This window comes from Aythya marila (genome assembly GCF_965140915.1).
Source record: "Aythya marila genome assembly, chromosome: 13".
In the NCBI taxonomy this organism is placed as follows: Eukaryota; Metazoa; Chordata; class Aves; order Anseriformes; family Anatidae; genus Aythya; species Aythya marila.
Genome location: NC_139054.1, coordinates 2,619,893 through 2,632,619, shown reverse-complemented (window position 1 = coordinate 2,632,619; position 12,727 = coordinate 2,619,893). Strand labels below are relative to the sequence as shown.

Below are 12,727 nucleotides of genomic sequence, written 5' to 3'. Positions count from 1 at the left end.
ACAAAAGTAGTCGTCATTGCTAAGTCAGGGTTGGACTGCCACACTGATACTTAAAGGAATTAATTAAGAAGACAGTAAGACGTTTTCTTCATTAGTGAAATGCAACTGCATAATGCAGCCCTGTCCTATAGACTTACCAAATTACTCTGGCTAATTCACCAGAGTTTCTGGCTATCCATGCACAGGCAGATACTATTAGCTGCCTGCATCTGCCACTTCCTTTACTAACTATGGCATTGGATTACGCTCCAGCATGCACAGCCACGTTGTGTTCAATTCTTTCTATTTTTGCCATAGTACAGGTAAGGAATGGAAATCTGTAAAATCCAAGCCATGATTTTTTAACTTTTAATATGCTATGTCATTTTACTCAGTTATTGAAGCTTTTATCCTAGTAATAATGACTGGCCAGAAAAGCTTTGGAGAGTCTCATAGAAAGAGCACTCCTTAGGAAAGATTCTTCAAGGCCAGGGATGGGGTTTTGAGCGACCTGGTCTAGTGGGAGGCATCCCTGCCCATGGCAAGGGGATTGGCACTACATGATCTGTAAGGTCCCTGCCAATCCAAACCATTCTATGACTCTTTATAAGCAAGAGAACTGAGTTTCTTATGGCCTGAAAAAGTATGGGTGGAGTCTGAGGGTTTGAAGGTGAGGGTGGAGTTTTGTTTTTAAAGACGATTTACTTCTGAAATTGTGTAATTTCATTTCTACACACTCTTAGAGAAATCAGATGGAACAGGCTACACAATAGAGTTAAAGGCCCGATTTATATATTTATAAACACAATTTCTATTATTGAAAAAAACATTTTTTGCAGTGTTGACTTTAGTATGTCCAGTATAAGATTACAATGTGACTGTAATGCATCTTCATTCACCACTGAGAGGTACAGCGCTGTTCTCAAAAAATCTGCTCTTTTAAATGCAGACGATCTGTTTGACTCCCTGAACAGCTGTATTATTTCACAGTGGTATTATTTCCAGCAGAATTTGATTAAGTTAATTCTGTAATTTAAGCTAGTACAGAAAGCCAATGTAAATCCTAGCTCCTGTGCATTAGGAATAAATTCACACCTGAATGCTAATTTGGATTGTGTATTGGATAATTGCAGTTGTGTATTGCAAACTTATTTTAAATCCTCTAATGTAATGCTATAAGCCAATGGTTTTCTTACTGTATTAGGGGGAAATGGTAGTTCACAAATCTACAGAAGGTAGTCCATAGATGGTTGAAAGGAGTTACGTGGCTAGCCAAGAAATAGGAGACTTTGAAGACTTGCAGCTCTGTCCTAGCACTCCCTGACCACTATAGCTCTAACTGCTCACTCCCACATGCATTTCATCCAGCCCCTGGGGCCTGCAGCTAATTCTCATCAGAAAAATGTTTTACTTGTGCTGCAATTTATGTGCTTCTATGTGAGCACAATAGCTTAGAGGATTGCAGTGGCCTTAGGAGTGACTGTATCTTCCCTGAGTTTGAAAATAGTTTACAGGAACGTTAAAAAAGAAGGGGAAGAGCTGCTGTTCCTGTTAACTTATAATTGTATAGTTGTAGGCTTAAATTCAGGGATTTCTGCTTGAAAAGTACCTTTCACATTCCCCAGGCTTGCTTTCTTATTGCTTTTCATTCGGTTAGAGTCTGGAGAGTAAAAACTCTTTAATAACTTACTCAGTGCAGTTTCTTGAAGAACTGTCAAATTAGGACAGGCAGATCTGACAGGGTTAGTCTTTTGCTCACTTGTCTGGCAACTCTTGTTTAAGAAAGGCAGCATCTAACAGGGGCATATGTCTGAGTTTTTTACTTGCCAAGATCTTTTCTTAGGTTTTACTTTACTCATAAGGGAAGATTAAAAGTAATTTAAAACTGTAATACTAACCTACCATCTCAGCTGGCAAAGATCTGTCAAGGAGACTAACGTGCCCCAAATTTAAGTAAGATAGATGAATGAACTTCAGTAATAAACAGGATAGTTTAGGAAAGCCTTAACTGACTTGCTTGTTACATACATAACATAAAAATAAACAGGATATGAACCCTTAAATTTGCTTATATTCAACAGCATTTGAATTCAAAATACTCCAACCTTCAAGCAGTGTCTTTTTAAGAGAAAAATGGTCTTAGAAACTTTCATATCTTTACCTGGAAAAATACTGGAAACAACCTCTACAAAATCAATCTATCATCATTTTATGTTTCAGTGGGTAGGAGATATTGGTTATATATTTGAATGAATGCCAAAGATTTATGGGAATTATTAAAATCATGAAGTTAACCTAGTTATTCAAATCAAGTGTGATCAAATTATTCAGCCTATAACAGGAGCTTTTTATTTATTTAACATTTGGAGTTTATGATCAGATTGCAAATGAACTGCACACTTCAATCACAAGAAATTTTTAAATAAAGTTGATATTGTAAAACAACTGAATATTCAATTCAATGCTAATTTCCTTAGAAGTATTAAAACCATAAACAGGTAATACATGGTCTGGTAATAGATGAAACACTTCTGTTAAATAAGGCATTTAACAAGCTTGGAATACCACATGACCATGACAAGCAAAATATGAGTTCATCAATTTCATTATTAATTCATTTCTAAGAACACAGCTATGCTCGTGTAGACCTGAGAAAACAGCATGAGCATTAATTTTGCAAAGCAAAGTCTGTCTGCAACATGCTACACAGCAGGCAAAATTCAGCTGCAACAGAATAACACTATCTGCTACACACAAATCAATTACTACCCATTGGTGGCTAGCACTTTCAAAAGCAATGTATTAAAGTATTCAAGATATTACAATATTCTGGAGTGTAAAAAAAAAAAACAATCTAGTAAACAGTGAATCTTAAGTCAGAAATTAAATAGAAACAACTGTTAAAACAAAAGGTGGTGGTAAATACAGTTGAAGAAAGGGTAAATATTCTCCACACCATAAATGAAGAAAAACTGTTTCTCAACTTTATATTAAATTGCCTTTACTTTTCAGTGTAACCGTGGAAAATCCAGTTAATTTTTTTGGTGACAGCAGAGGAATAAGATACAACAGAGAGAGAGCATTTGCCATATTTCCTTAGATTACATGGTTAGCAATTTGGTGGAAAGGTAGGGATTTAGTGATTTGTGAAATTAGTATTTTAGGTGCATTTTTCATCGATGAATCTTGCTTACTCATTTCAAATTTCAGACAGGATATATCTGGGACAAGGAATTCCAGGAAGTATGTGAAGGCTGCAGGGGATGCAGAGGGATTTTACAGAGGTAGCATTGTAATCCATCATTTGGGTTGCTGAGTGAATTACAATTACTCCATAGGAAAAACACTTCTGATGAAAAAATACTGCAGAAAATAGTTCAAGGGGAACTTTACCCTTCTTTGTCCTCTCTCATGGGAAACAGAGACAAAAAGTCAGAAAAAATGCTCTAGTGAATTCCAAACTAATGTGGCAGTATGATATGAAAACACATCCTGGCACCTTTTCAACTGTTACTCTCCACAACAACTGTAAACTGTCATAAAGACAGTTTCCTTGTCTCCCTAGTGTAAGAAAATCAATGGATGTTTTATTGAATGTACATCAAGACTTCCTGGTTTTCCTTGAGTCAGAACATTTTATGGTATAGCAGAGAGAGAGGATCAATGGCACTTCAACAAATCATAGCTATCAAAGTAGCTAGAATTAATGTAGAAACCATGCATATTTAAAAATAGCTGAAGATCCTTACTTCAGTTTTGGGCAAAACAAATCTCAGCTAGATTACATAACTGAACAATGAAACAGTGTTGACATTGGGAAAAAAAAAAAAAAAAAAACACACACAAAAAAAAAAACTTTGCAAATTTTCATCCTAAAAATGATATAGCTAGCAGTGATACAGTGAGATACCCCTGAGAACTGAACCTCCTCCTCGTCATCATCAGTGGATGATGAACTGGTGTGAACTGTTTCAATACAGCTAATCTTATACATCAATACAGTTTAAAAATAGCCTCTCAACATTATTGTTCCAAAGAAAAAAATCCAGCTGTATCCTGAAGATGATTCAATCTAAGTTTTCAAACAGAAAGAACTAACTAAATCTCAAAGTTTCGGTGGTCTATGAAAGATTTAAGTCTTCAAAGTAGGGCAACATTGTCCCATGTGTCCTTGGTTTTTACCACAGCTTTGAATAAACAAATTCCTGAAGTAGCAGGAGGAGGTAGAACATTTGACTCCGCCTTTGATCCTCAAAGGCACCTTCCCACCTTTATCTAACCTCTGTCTTCATCACTGAATCACAGAATAGAAGCACAGAGTAATTTAGGTTGGAAGAGATCTCAGGAGGTCATCTGTTCCCACAGCCTACCCACTGCAGGGCCAACTTTAATTTTGGATCAGGTTGTTCAGGGCCCTGAATGCCCTCCCAGCGCAACCAAGGACATTTAACAACGCACAGCAACACCACCAGCAGAACTTTGCTAGCCTTGATAGGAGAGTGATAGAATGGATCACGTTTATGTATTTATTTAAAAGCATTCTGTCATGAATAACAACAGCATCTCATTAGTTCGGTCCTATGTAAGTTTAAAAAATACTTCAAATTGCTTTTCTTCGGCTTTAGGTGTTATGTTCCCGTGGATTACCATTACAGCCAATTTAAAACTATCTAATCCCATCATGTGGGTATACTCTCAGAATGAGCTTTGGTATGCCTGTATTGTTTTTATATACCAGAAACACTTAGCCCATAACATTAATAAGAATATTACCAGCTTTGATGAAAAAAATCAGAAATGTGATAAACAAAAGTTTTAATGAACATAGATGTGACCAACACCACTGACTTTCCTAACATGCCTTTGTGGAATTATGCCATGTGGCATGACAAAAAAAATCCAGCAAACAAAATAAACCATGCAATGTAATGCTGTATGTACTAAAGTCAGTAGAGAACTAGAGTGGACCGTACTGAGATCACCGTCAACATTACATCATGCTTAGTAGCATATTTCTATATGAGACTGAATATTAGTTTATATTATTGGAGTACCAGGATAAAGAACATGTAACTTACCTATTCATTTCTTCTAGACAGTCTGTTGCAAAGTAGAAACTCTTTATTTTGGGGTGACATGCTTTGAAGGCACTAGAAAATAAACACAAAGATGAAACAACAACCTTTATTTCAAACAGCTTGTCTTCAAATTTTCTTTACTGAGTCATATGACTCTAGGACCTCTTAAATGAATGTTTTCCAATTTAGATGTATTTTTAAAAATTTTTAATTACAGTCTTCCTACAAACTATGCTTAACAGAAAGTTGTAGGGAATATTAGTGGCAGGTTTACTTTGTTTGGAAGCTGATAACAATAAAAAAGTTCTTTAAAGAGCCTTCATCTAAGTAGTAGCTTCTAACTCCAGCAATTGCTTTGTCAAGTTACTCTAAAATCAACCATATTCCAGGTACTTTTCATCTTAATCTATTCATCTCTACTGTATTTTTTCTCTGATCGACATGAGTCAGTAATAGTTAACAGTTCTTCATCTGACATCTAGCAACAGAGTTGACATTATTTAGACTAAACCTTTATCTTTATTGTTGCATTATAATTTATGGTCAATTATATGTATCTCACGATTTTGTGTAATACAGTCTGTTCTCACAGCTAGTTTTGGGTTCAAAAAGATGGATTTTTTTTTTCCCCATTTGCTGATTTCCAGTATATGCAGAGGTTAATTTAGAGTGAAGTTCTTTGAAAAGTGCTAGTTAAATTATAAATCACTGAAGTAGTTCCAAAAGCATATCACAACAGGTTTAAATTAATTTATGCACTCTTTTACTTGTGTAACTAGCACAATATTAGTAGTAATATAGCTGACAGCACTGACCTGTGGTACTGAATAGCAGCATGACAGAAGGTAGCTGTTAGACTGACATTATTCTCTGCACAGCTAACATACCTTCTCCTTTCTCAAAGGTCAATTCCTTCACCACTCCTCTGGTCAGCGCAATTCAATTCCATACAAGTGATTTCATGAGATAAATTCTGATTTTCACTTTAGGCTGGCTATATACAGAAACCATTACAGAGTACATGCACGGGATAATCAAGCTCACATGTCACAGCATGAGTGATTGCAGTTCATAGAAAAGCATTAATGAAAAGCATTTTGATATTGTGTAATTCCTAAGCTCTCTCCCCTCAGCTGAGCATTTATTTGGAAACTACTAACAAAGGTAATCATAGTTCTTATGATTTTTTTGTTTGTTAGTTTGAATATAATTAAAAGAAGTATCAAAAAAATACAGACTCAGACCAATAAAGAGTACTATTTTTATTAGTTGGCAACTGTTAAAAAACAACAATTATCATTTGTAGAATTTAGGTTAAAATACTGACATTTATACTGTAATTACTAGATGTTAGAATTAGATTAAGAATCATTACATGTGGCATTAAGAAAAACCTGTAACACATGTTTTCCACTATTAATAGCTTAAATGCAAATGAATGTTTTTTTAATGACTATGATATATTCCAGTTTCCACAGACAAGAAATGAAGGCTGAAGAAGCTTCACTTGGGCACACCTACTTTGTTATGCATATTGGTAATATAAATGCATACAGTAACAGACTTTCCTAACAAAAGTTCGACAGAAGAATGAGATAGCAGGGTTGTGTTCCTCTGTAGCTTCCAAGAAATTAGACATATATTAAAAGGGTAAGTTTACCTTTGCACTGAAGATCTTACATCCATAAAAAGAAGACGTAAGAAATATTTAAGTATTGTTTTAGAATCTGGAAACTGGTAATTTCAACTGCAGATCTTAATCTTACTAGCTGTATCTTCTGACTAAGAGCATGTCATAAGACCTTTATTATAAGAATATGATTTTCTATTGATGTAAAAAGGTCATCAAAACAGACAGTCTTTACTAGTTAATACCAGCTGGCAAGAAATAAGCAAGAAAAAGTGTCTGGATGTTCTTGCATGCATTGTAAATACTAATACAGAATTTTGAAACAACAGTTTGTATGTTGGCAAATGAAAATAGCAAATACAGGAGAAATCCCTGAAAAGGAAGGATTTTTTTCTGTTGCCCACTAGATGGCATACACTTGCTAATTATATGTACTGAATTTTAAGATTTTAATGCAAGAGATTTTGATCTAAGCATCGTATCTTCTTTTATGGGTATATTCTTTTCCCTGATGTCAGTACTCTTTTCAGTTGTTTGGAAACTATGCAACGTCTCCACCTGCTAGTCTTCCATTTGACCAACAGTCTCCCAGCCCTGAGATTTAAGAATTGGCTTGAACTGGAGAGGACTATGTAGTAGATCTAGAGATTCTAATCCTGTTGATTAATCCTGTTAGGATATCACATGATGGAGTTTCTGCTTGTAAACAGGATTATTTTTTTAGACAGGAAATTTACATACATTAAAGCATTAGGATGCTAATAATAGAGTTTCAAACTTCACCTTTTAATAGGCAGAATATGTCTGATAAGCAGACCTTAAATTTGGGCTCCACTATTCTCATGTATTGTGATACAATCTGTAATTATATATTTGAATGTTACATTCTCACAGGAACCCTTCCTCAGTCAAGGTGCAGAATGAACTTGCTTGTGAGATAAATCATGTTTATACAACAGGTAAGTCTACTTTCTGTAGGACTCCTGTTTTAGTTGCTACAGAATTCATGAATGTGTCAAAATAGAGACAGAACAAGAATTGTTTCAAGGATAAATCAGCTACATGCTGTAGTTCTTCCTGCTTATGTAAAGGAATTCTCATGTACTCCAAGTCACAGCAGCAGACTTAATAATCAGTCACTATATAAATGTTTCTTAATGTCTTTTTGCTTGATGTACTGAAATTTACTTACATGGTGAGTATATGTGCAATAATACATGTATATTGTACTGTTATTTATTTATGTACTCTGAAGAAAAACAGGTCTTTATTTTTATGGGATGGGTATCCTAGATCTGTGGATACTTTTAAGTATTTTGCAGTTCTGTTTCTGAGCTGAAAAATGCAACAATAAATCCATCTTCACTTTCCTGAAGTGTCACAAAGATTATTATTAGAGAAGCTTTTAGATACAATAGCATTAAGAACTGCAAAGAAGTCTCCAGGGAAATAATTCCATATGTGTAAATAAAAATGAATAATGTGGAAGGAAGATACATATAATTTTACCTTTGACTTGTTTTGGAGCATTCCAAACTGGATGCTGTTTGGTTTGCTGTCTACAAAGTCTGTCAGGCCCATTTCAGAAGAGCTGCTCCACAGCCAGTCAGCTGCCAGCAGGGGCTTGGCTCATTCACAAGTGCAGAATTTTGCATTGTCCTTGATGAACTTCAAAAGGCCCTTGGTCAGCCCATACACCCAGACTGTGTAAGTCCTCCTGAATGACAGCCCTGCCCTTGAGAGTGTCCTCAGTTTGCTGTCATTTAAGCTGCTAACGTGGGACCAGGAGTGTATTTCAATTTTTAGGAATGCTACTCCTAATAAATCAAGTTCCCTGCTATTTAAGGCACAGTAGCACATAATTCTTTTTGCAAAGTTATAAGGAAATAAAAATTACTGAAACTGTAGCAACTCTCAAGATAATCTCATGTCTATCTATAATATAACAATGACATTTCATAAAGAATTCTGACTGCACAGTTTCAATATCGAATGTCAACAGTATGGCAGATGCTCTAATGAACTTAAGACCTAAATTTTCAACATTGTTGAAGGTTTTGAAAGTTCAGGCAATACAATAGTTAGTGATTAATTACATCCATACTTCCATTAACTTTGTGCATCAGCTTCATCACAGGACATTATAATTATCATTATCTTTGAAAATAATGTGATATTCATGTTATGTCACATAAAAACTTCATCAACTAAGATTTCTAATATTATGTGATCATTCTTAATCATGAAGATTAAGGTGTTCCCTAAAAGAAATGGAAAGTTTTGCAGTGTGAAAGCAAGAAACTGCCTCTAGCAGGGACAAGGTCATTCTACATCCAAATATAGCCTGGAGAGTTAAACCAGACTGAGATAATGCCATGATTCATTTAATAATCAGGGTACCTTCATTAAATGCATTAATGAGGCAAATCATCAAACCGTACAGAATAATGCATTCAATGACTATATATTCTTGTCAAAGCTTTCTTAATGCTATTTCATTCAATGTATCCTATGAACATCAGTAATAGCCACACTATAAAACAACATTTCCTATCTGACTGGAAAACACAAGTCTAAACTTAAAAAATAAAAGCCATTATTTTAGTAAGACTTCAAATTCCTTTGTTCAATAAGGTAGGTATCCTGTTTGGAACATTTCACATTGATGGCTCTGAAAATAAGAAACCTAATGTGATTTTGCTGGACTTCTTTTATGCATTAAGATACTAAGTACTGTTTCAGACAATTTTAATTTTTGTAAAAACATATGGACCTACCAAAAAGAAAGAAAAAAAAAGGTGTCTTTCCCCATCCTTATTAACTGTCAAGATAACCACTTTACTAACTTTTGCACTGGTGCTAAAATGGACTCAATCATATAGAAGTAAGAACCCAATCAGACTAATATTTTCAGATTTCAAGCTTGCATGACTTCCAACACCTACGGAAAACCCACTATTAAATGGCAAATATATCCTAAAGTGGAACAAAGTGAGAACAGATCCCGTAAAATCTGTCTTTCACTAGTCCTCTTTAAAAGGAGGCAAGAAAATCCTAGCTGAAATATTTCTTGTAGTCTAGCAGAGAGAAGAATGAAGTGTGAGTTAGAGCTTTTCCAGACTATGTTTGTTCAGAATGGGTCACCACCACCTTATTTGTAAAAGGAATGCAGAAGAATCAGACCATGGAAAGTTGTTGCTAGGCTCACAAGGACTGTTAGCCTTTTAGTGGAATCAGGCAATATCAGTCACACTCAGTCCTGTCCTTGGTAAGACAACGTAGAAGAGGATCAATATGCACACTTATAGAGGCTGTAGAGTAGAGCTGTAACACAAGCAGGGCCCTCCATTCACATATGCTTGATATACTGAAATGTAAATGAATGTAACACTGGGTTTACTTTCTCTGCAGTTTTTGGAGGAGGAGGTAAAATAGCAGCAAATGTAAAGCGGAGTTTTTATTGTGTGGGAAATATGTAATAGTCCATGAAGGAAGAAATCAAAGGGAAATTCTGGTCAGCGAAAAAAGGGAACACTATTAACATCTTCATTATACTTTTACCCCTGGACCTACCTCTTTTTGAAAGTATTCAAAGCCTGAAGCTTTCAGTAGTGTGCAAAGTTTTAGTTAATCGGAGTTTTTCTTTGCATATACCCTGCAGAAATTGTCCTGTGAGAAGTGTTCTGAGAAAATGTGTTCTAATGCTTAGAGCAAAGTTCTGGAAGATATTTCTAGCTGTGCACAATGACCTGCTGTTTGATCTTTGTTAATTCACTGAAATTTGCTAAGTGTTTTATATTCTAACAAAAGGATATTATTTTCTCCTGTATTTTTGTTCAATATCATTATTAATATCTACTTGTTCCACAGAGGAATTTATAGCGCTCAGTTCATGTTTAATTTCTGCAGTGATACCCTCAGTTGAAAGGAGTAATGGAAGTATAAATTGCACTGTCTTTTTCTCAGGCAGACAGTAATAACACCTTCAGACAAGAACAAGCAATTGAAGAGGTTTTATTTTCTAATCAGCAGTCTCTACTGTAATTCACACCTTCAGTATTTTCTTGTATGTACATTCATAGTTGTGGAATGTATTCCTCAGAGCAAAACCATGTTTAGTCCTTGGAAAATCATGACAAAAATTCAGGATGCTAGTTAAAACTAGGAAAGCTTTAGTAACAGTATCTTATATGCTGTTCTATATAGCTCCTGATGGCAGCAAGTTTTAAAAATCTAGATGAAGCCTGCAAATAATTCAGGAGATAATGGTGAATTGCTAGGCTCAAAGCATTAGAATTGTTAAACCTACTGTTTGACGACTATGACTTCCAATTCCAACACTGCCTGCAAACAATTTCCAATGAGAGTCTGTTATTAAATATGTAGCAAAGCTTAACATATGCTTTTTACTGGGTGCGTAATGCAGTAGCAGCAATATGCGCACAAGAACCAGACTTAAAAACACAATGTTGGCTTTGTATTTGGAACCTAAATATTTCAGCAGTTGAGAGTAACTCAATATTGGGTATATAAACTTCCTCCATAAATGCGAAAATGGAAATTATATTCACCATCCCTTGTTATGATATTTAAGATATTTCCTCCGGTAATTGTTTCTTGCACATTTGATTCTTATCTAGATGACAACAAGGTACCTGAGAGTTGTATTTGTTTGCTTTACTTATTTAACTGAATTTGGAACTAGTCTATCTGAAAAACTGACCAAGGGGTTATCCAATTCTTTGGAAGACAGCTTATGGAATTTACATTAAGTTGCATCTTTCGAAGTAAAGAGAAACATTAAAACCTAAGTAGTCTTGTAATGTGTTATTTACAAATTTCAAGATTTTCTCTGCCAGTTTTCAGTGCTATATGTATAATATACTTCCAAGAATGATCATTTGATTTATAAATATAATTGACACATTACTTACTGTTTTTTTCTGCATTCAATTGCTCTATCGATCCTGAACTCAGGTAAGCTAATGAATCCTTCCGCTTTTTCATCCTATCAAAAGAGAAGAAGAAGTGATGGTGAAGAAGAACATACAGTTCAAGAGAGAAATAAGCAGTAGCCATTTAGGTCTTACACTAAGAACAACTATCCAATCAATTAAAATACTGAGCATATTTTCTACATAATGTTTTTACTTAAGCATTCATTTTACTCGATCACAGAAAGTCAGAAACTTCTAAGATTTAAGTTCCTTAAAGGTGTTGCAGTTATCCTAATTCCTTTTGCAGAAGGTTACACAAAACTTTCCAGCACCTAATATAGCATTCAGGTCATTAACAGCTACAGAAGAAAACTGCCGTTTTTTTCATCATATAGTCTACACTTTAAAATGGTCTTCTGGATGTCTCCTTTTAAAGCCATGATTGTGCAGACCATGAGGAGGTTCCTACAATGAACTCACCACTGTTTAAATGGAAAAGTAATAACTAGAAAATATTTCTTGTCACTTTTTACTTCTTTTGATGTAAATTTCCAGAAAAAGCAAGGAGACACAGTAACACGAGTCAGATTTTGGAAAAGTTTTAGTAAGTGTACTAAGAATTATGGCTTGGCCATAAATGGACTGAAAATCAGGGGGACATATAAATACCACCTTGCATGTAACAGTATCAAACAAAACTTACAACCCTAACCCTGAATGTCTTTCTCATTCACAGCCTGCAACAATCCTGTTTTGAGCTGCAGAGAAAAATACTAAAACTGAGGATAACAATGCTATTCAAATTGTCCTCTTGAAGAAAATTGAAAATATAGACCAAATACCAGTAAATCAAAGCAGGCCGTACACAGACAGCTTAGAACAGGCAGTGAGGCTCAATGCAAACAAATGGGAGAATAGCCGCCTAATGATCTTTGCCCTGCCTTCCCTCAATTATTTCGTTCCCACAGATATCCAGATTGCACAAGTGTAGGTCCACTGGTTTTCAATAACATGTCACCGAGCACAAGGTGTTACACATGAGAAGTTTCAAACTCCAGAATAATTCAGCAAAAAGCAAGAAGAACATCTACGTAAGAACAACT

General features: G+C 35.1%; 1 protein-coding gene across 1 annotated transcript in view; it reads right to left on the bottom strand.

Annotated features, from left to right (window-relative positions):
* Nucleotides 1-12,727, bottom strand: part of LOC309883200 (connector enhancer of kinase suppressor of ras 2-like) — a 176,665-nt gene that overhangs the window by 15,306 nt on the left and 148,632 nt on the right. Inside the window, exons 19-20 of the mRNA XM_082771099.1 lie at nucleotides 11,622-11,695; nucleotides 5,058-5,129 (exon numbers count right to left, since the gene is read on the bottom strand). Of these exons, the coding sequence (XP_082627225.1) occupies nucleotides 5,058-5,129; nucleotides 11,622-11,695 (146 nt within the window). The remainder of the gene's footprint in view (nucleotides 1-5,057; nucleotides 5,130-11,621; nucleotides 11,696-12,727) is intronic.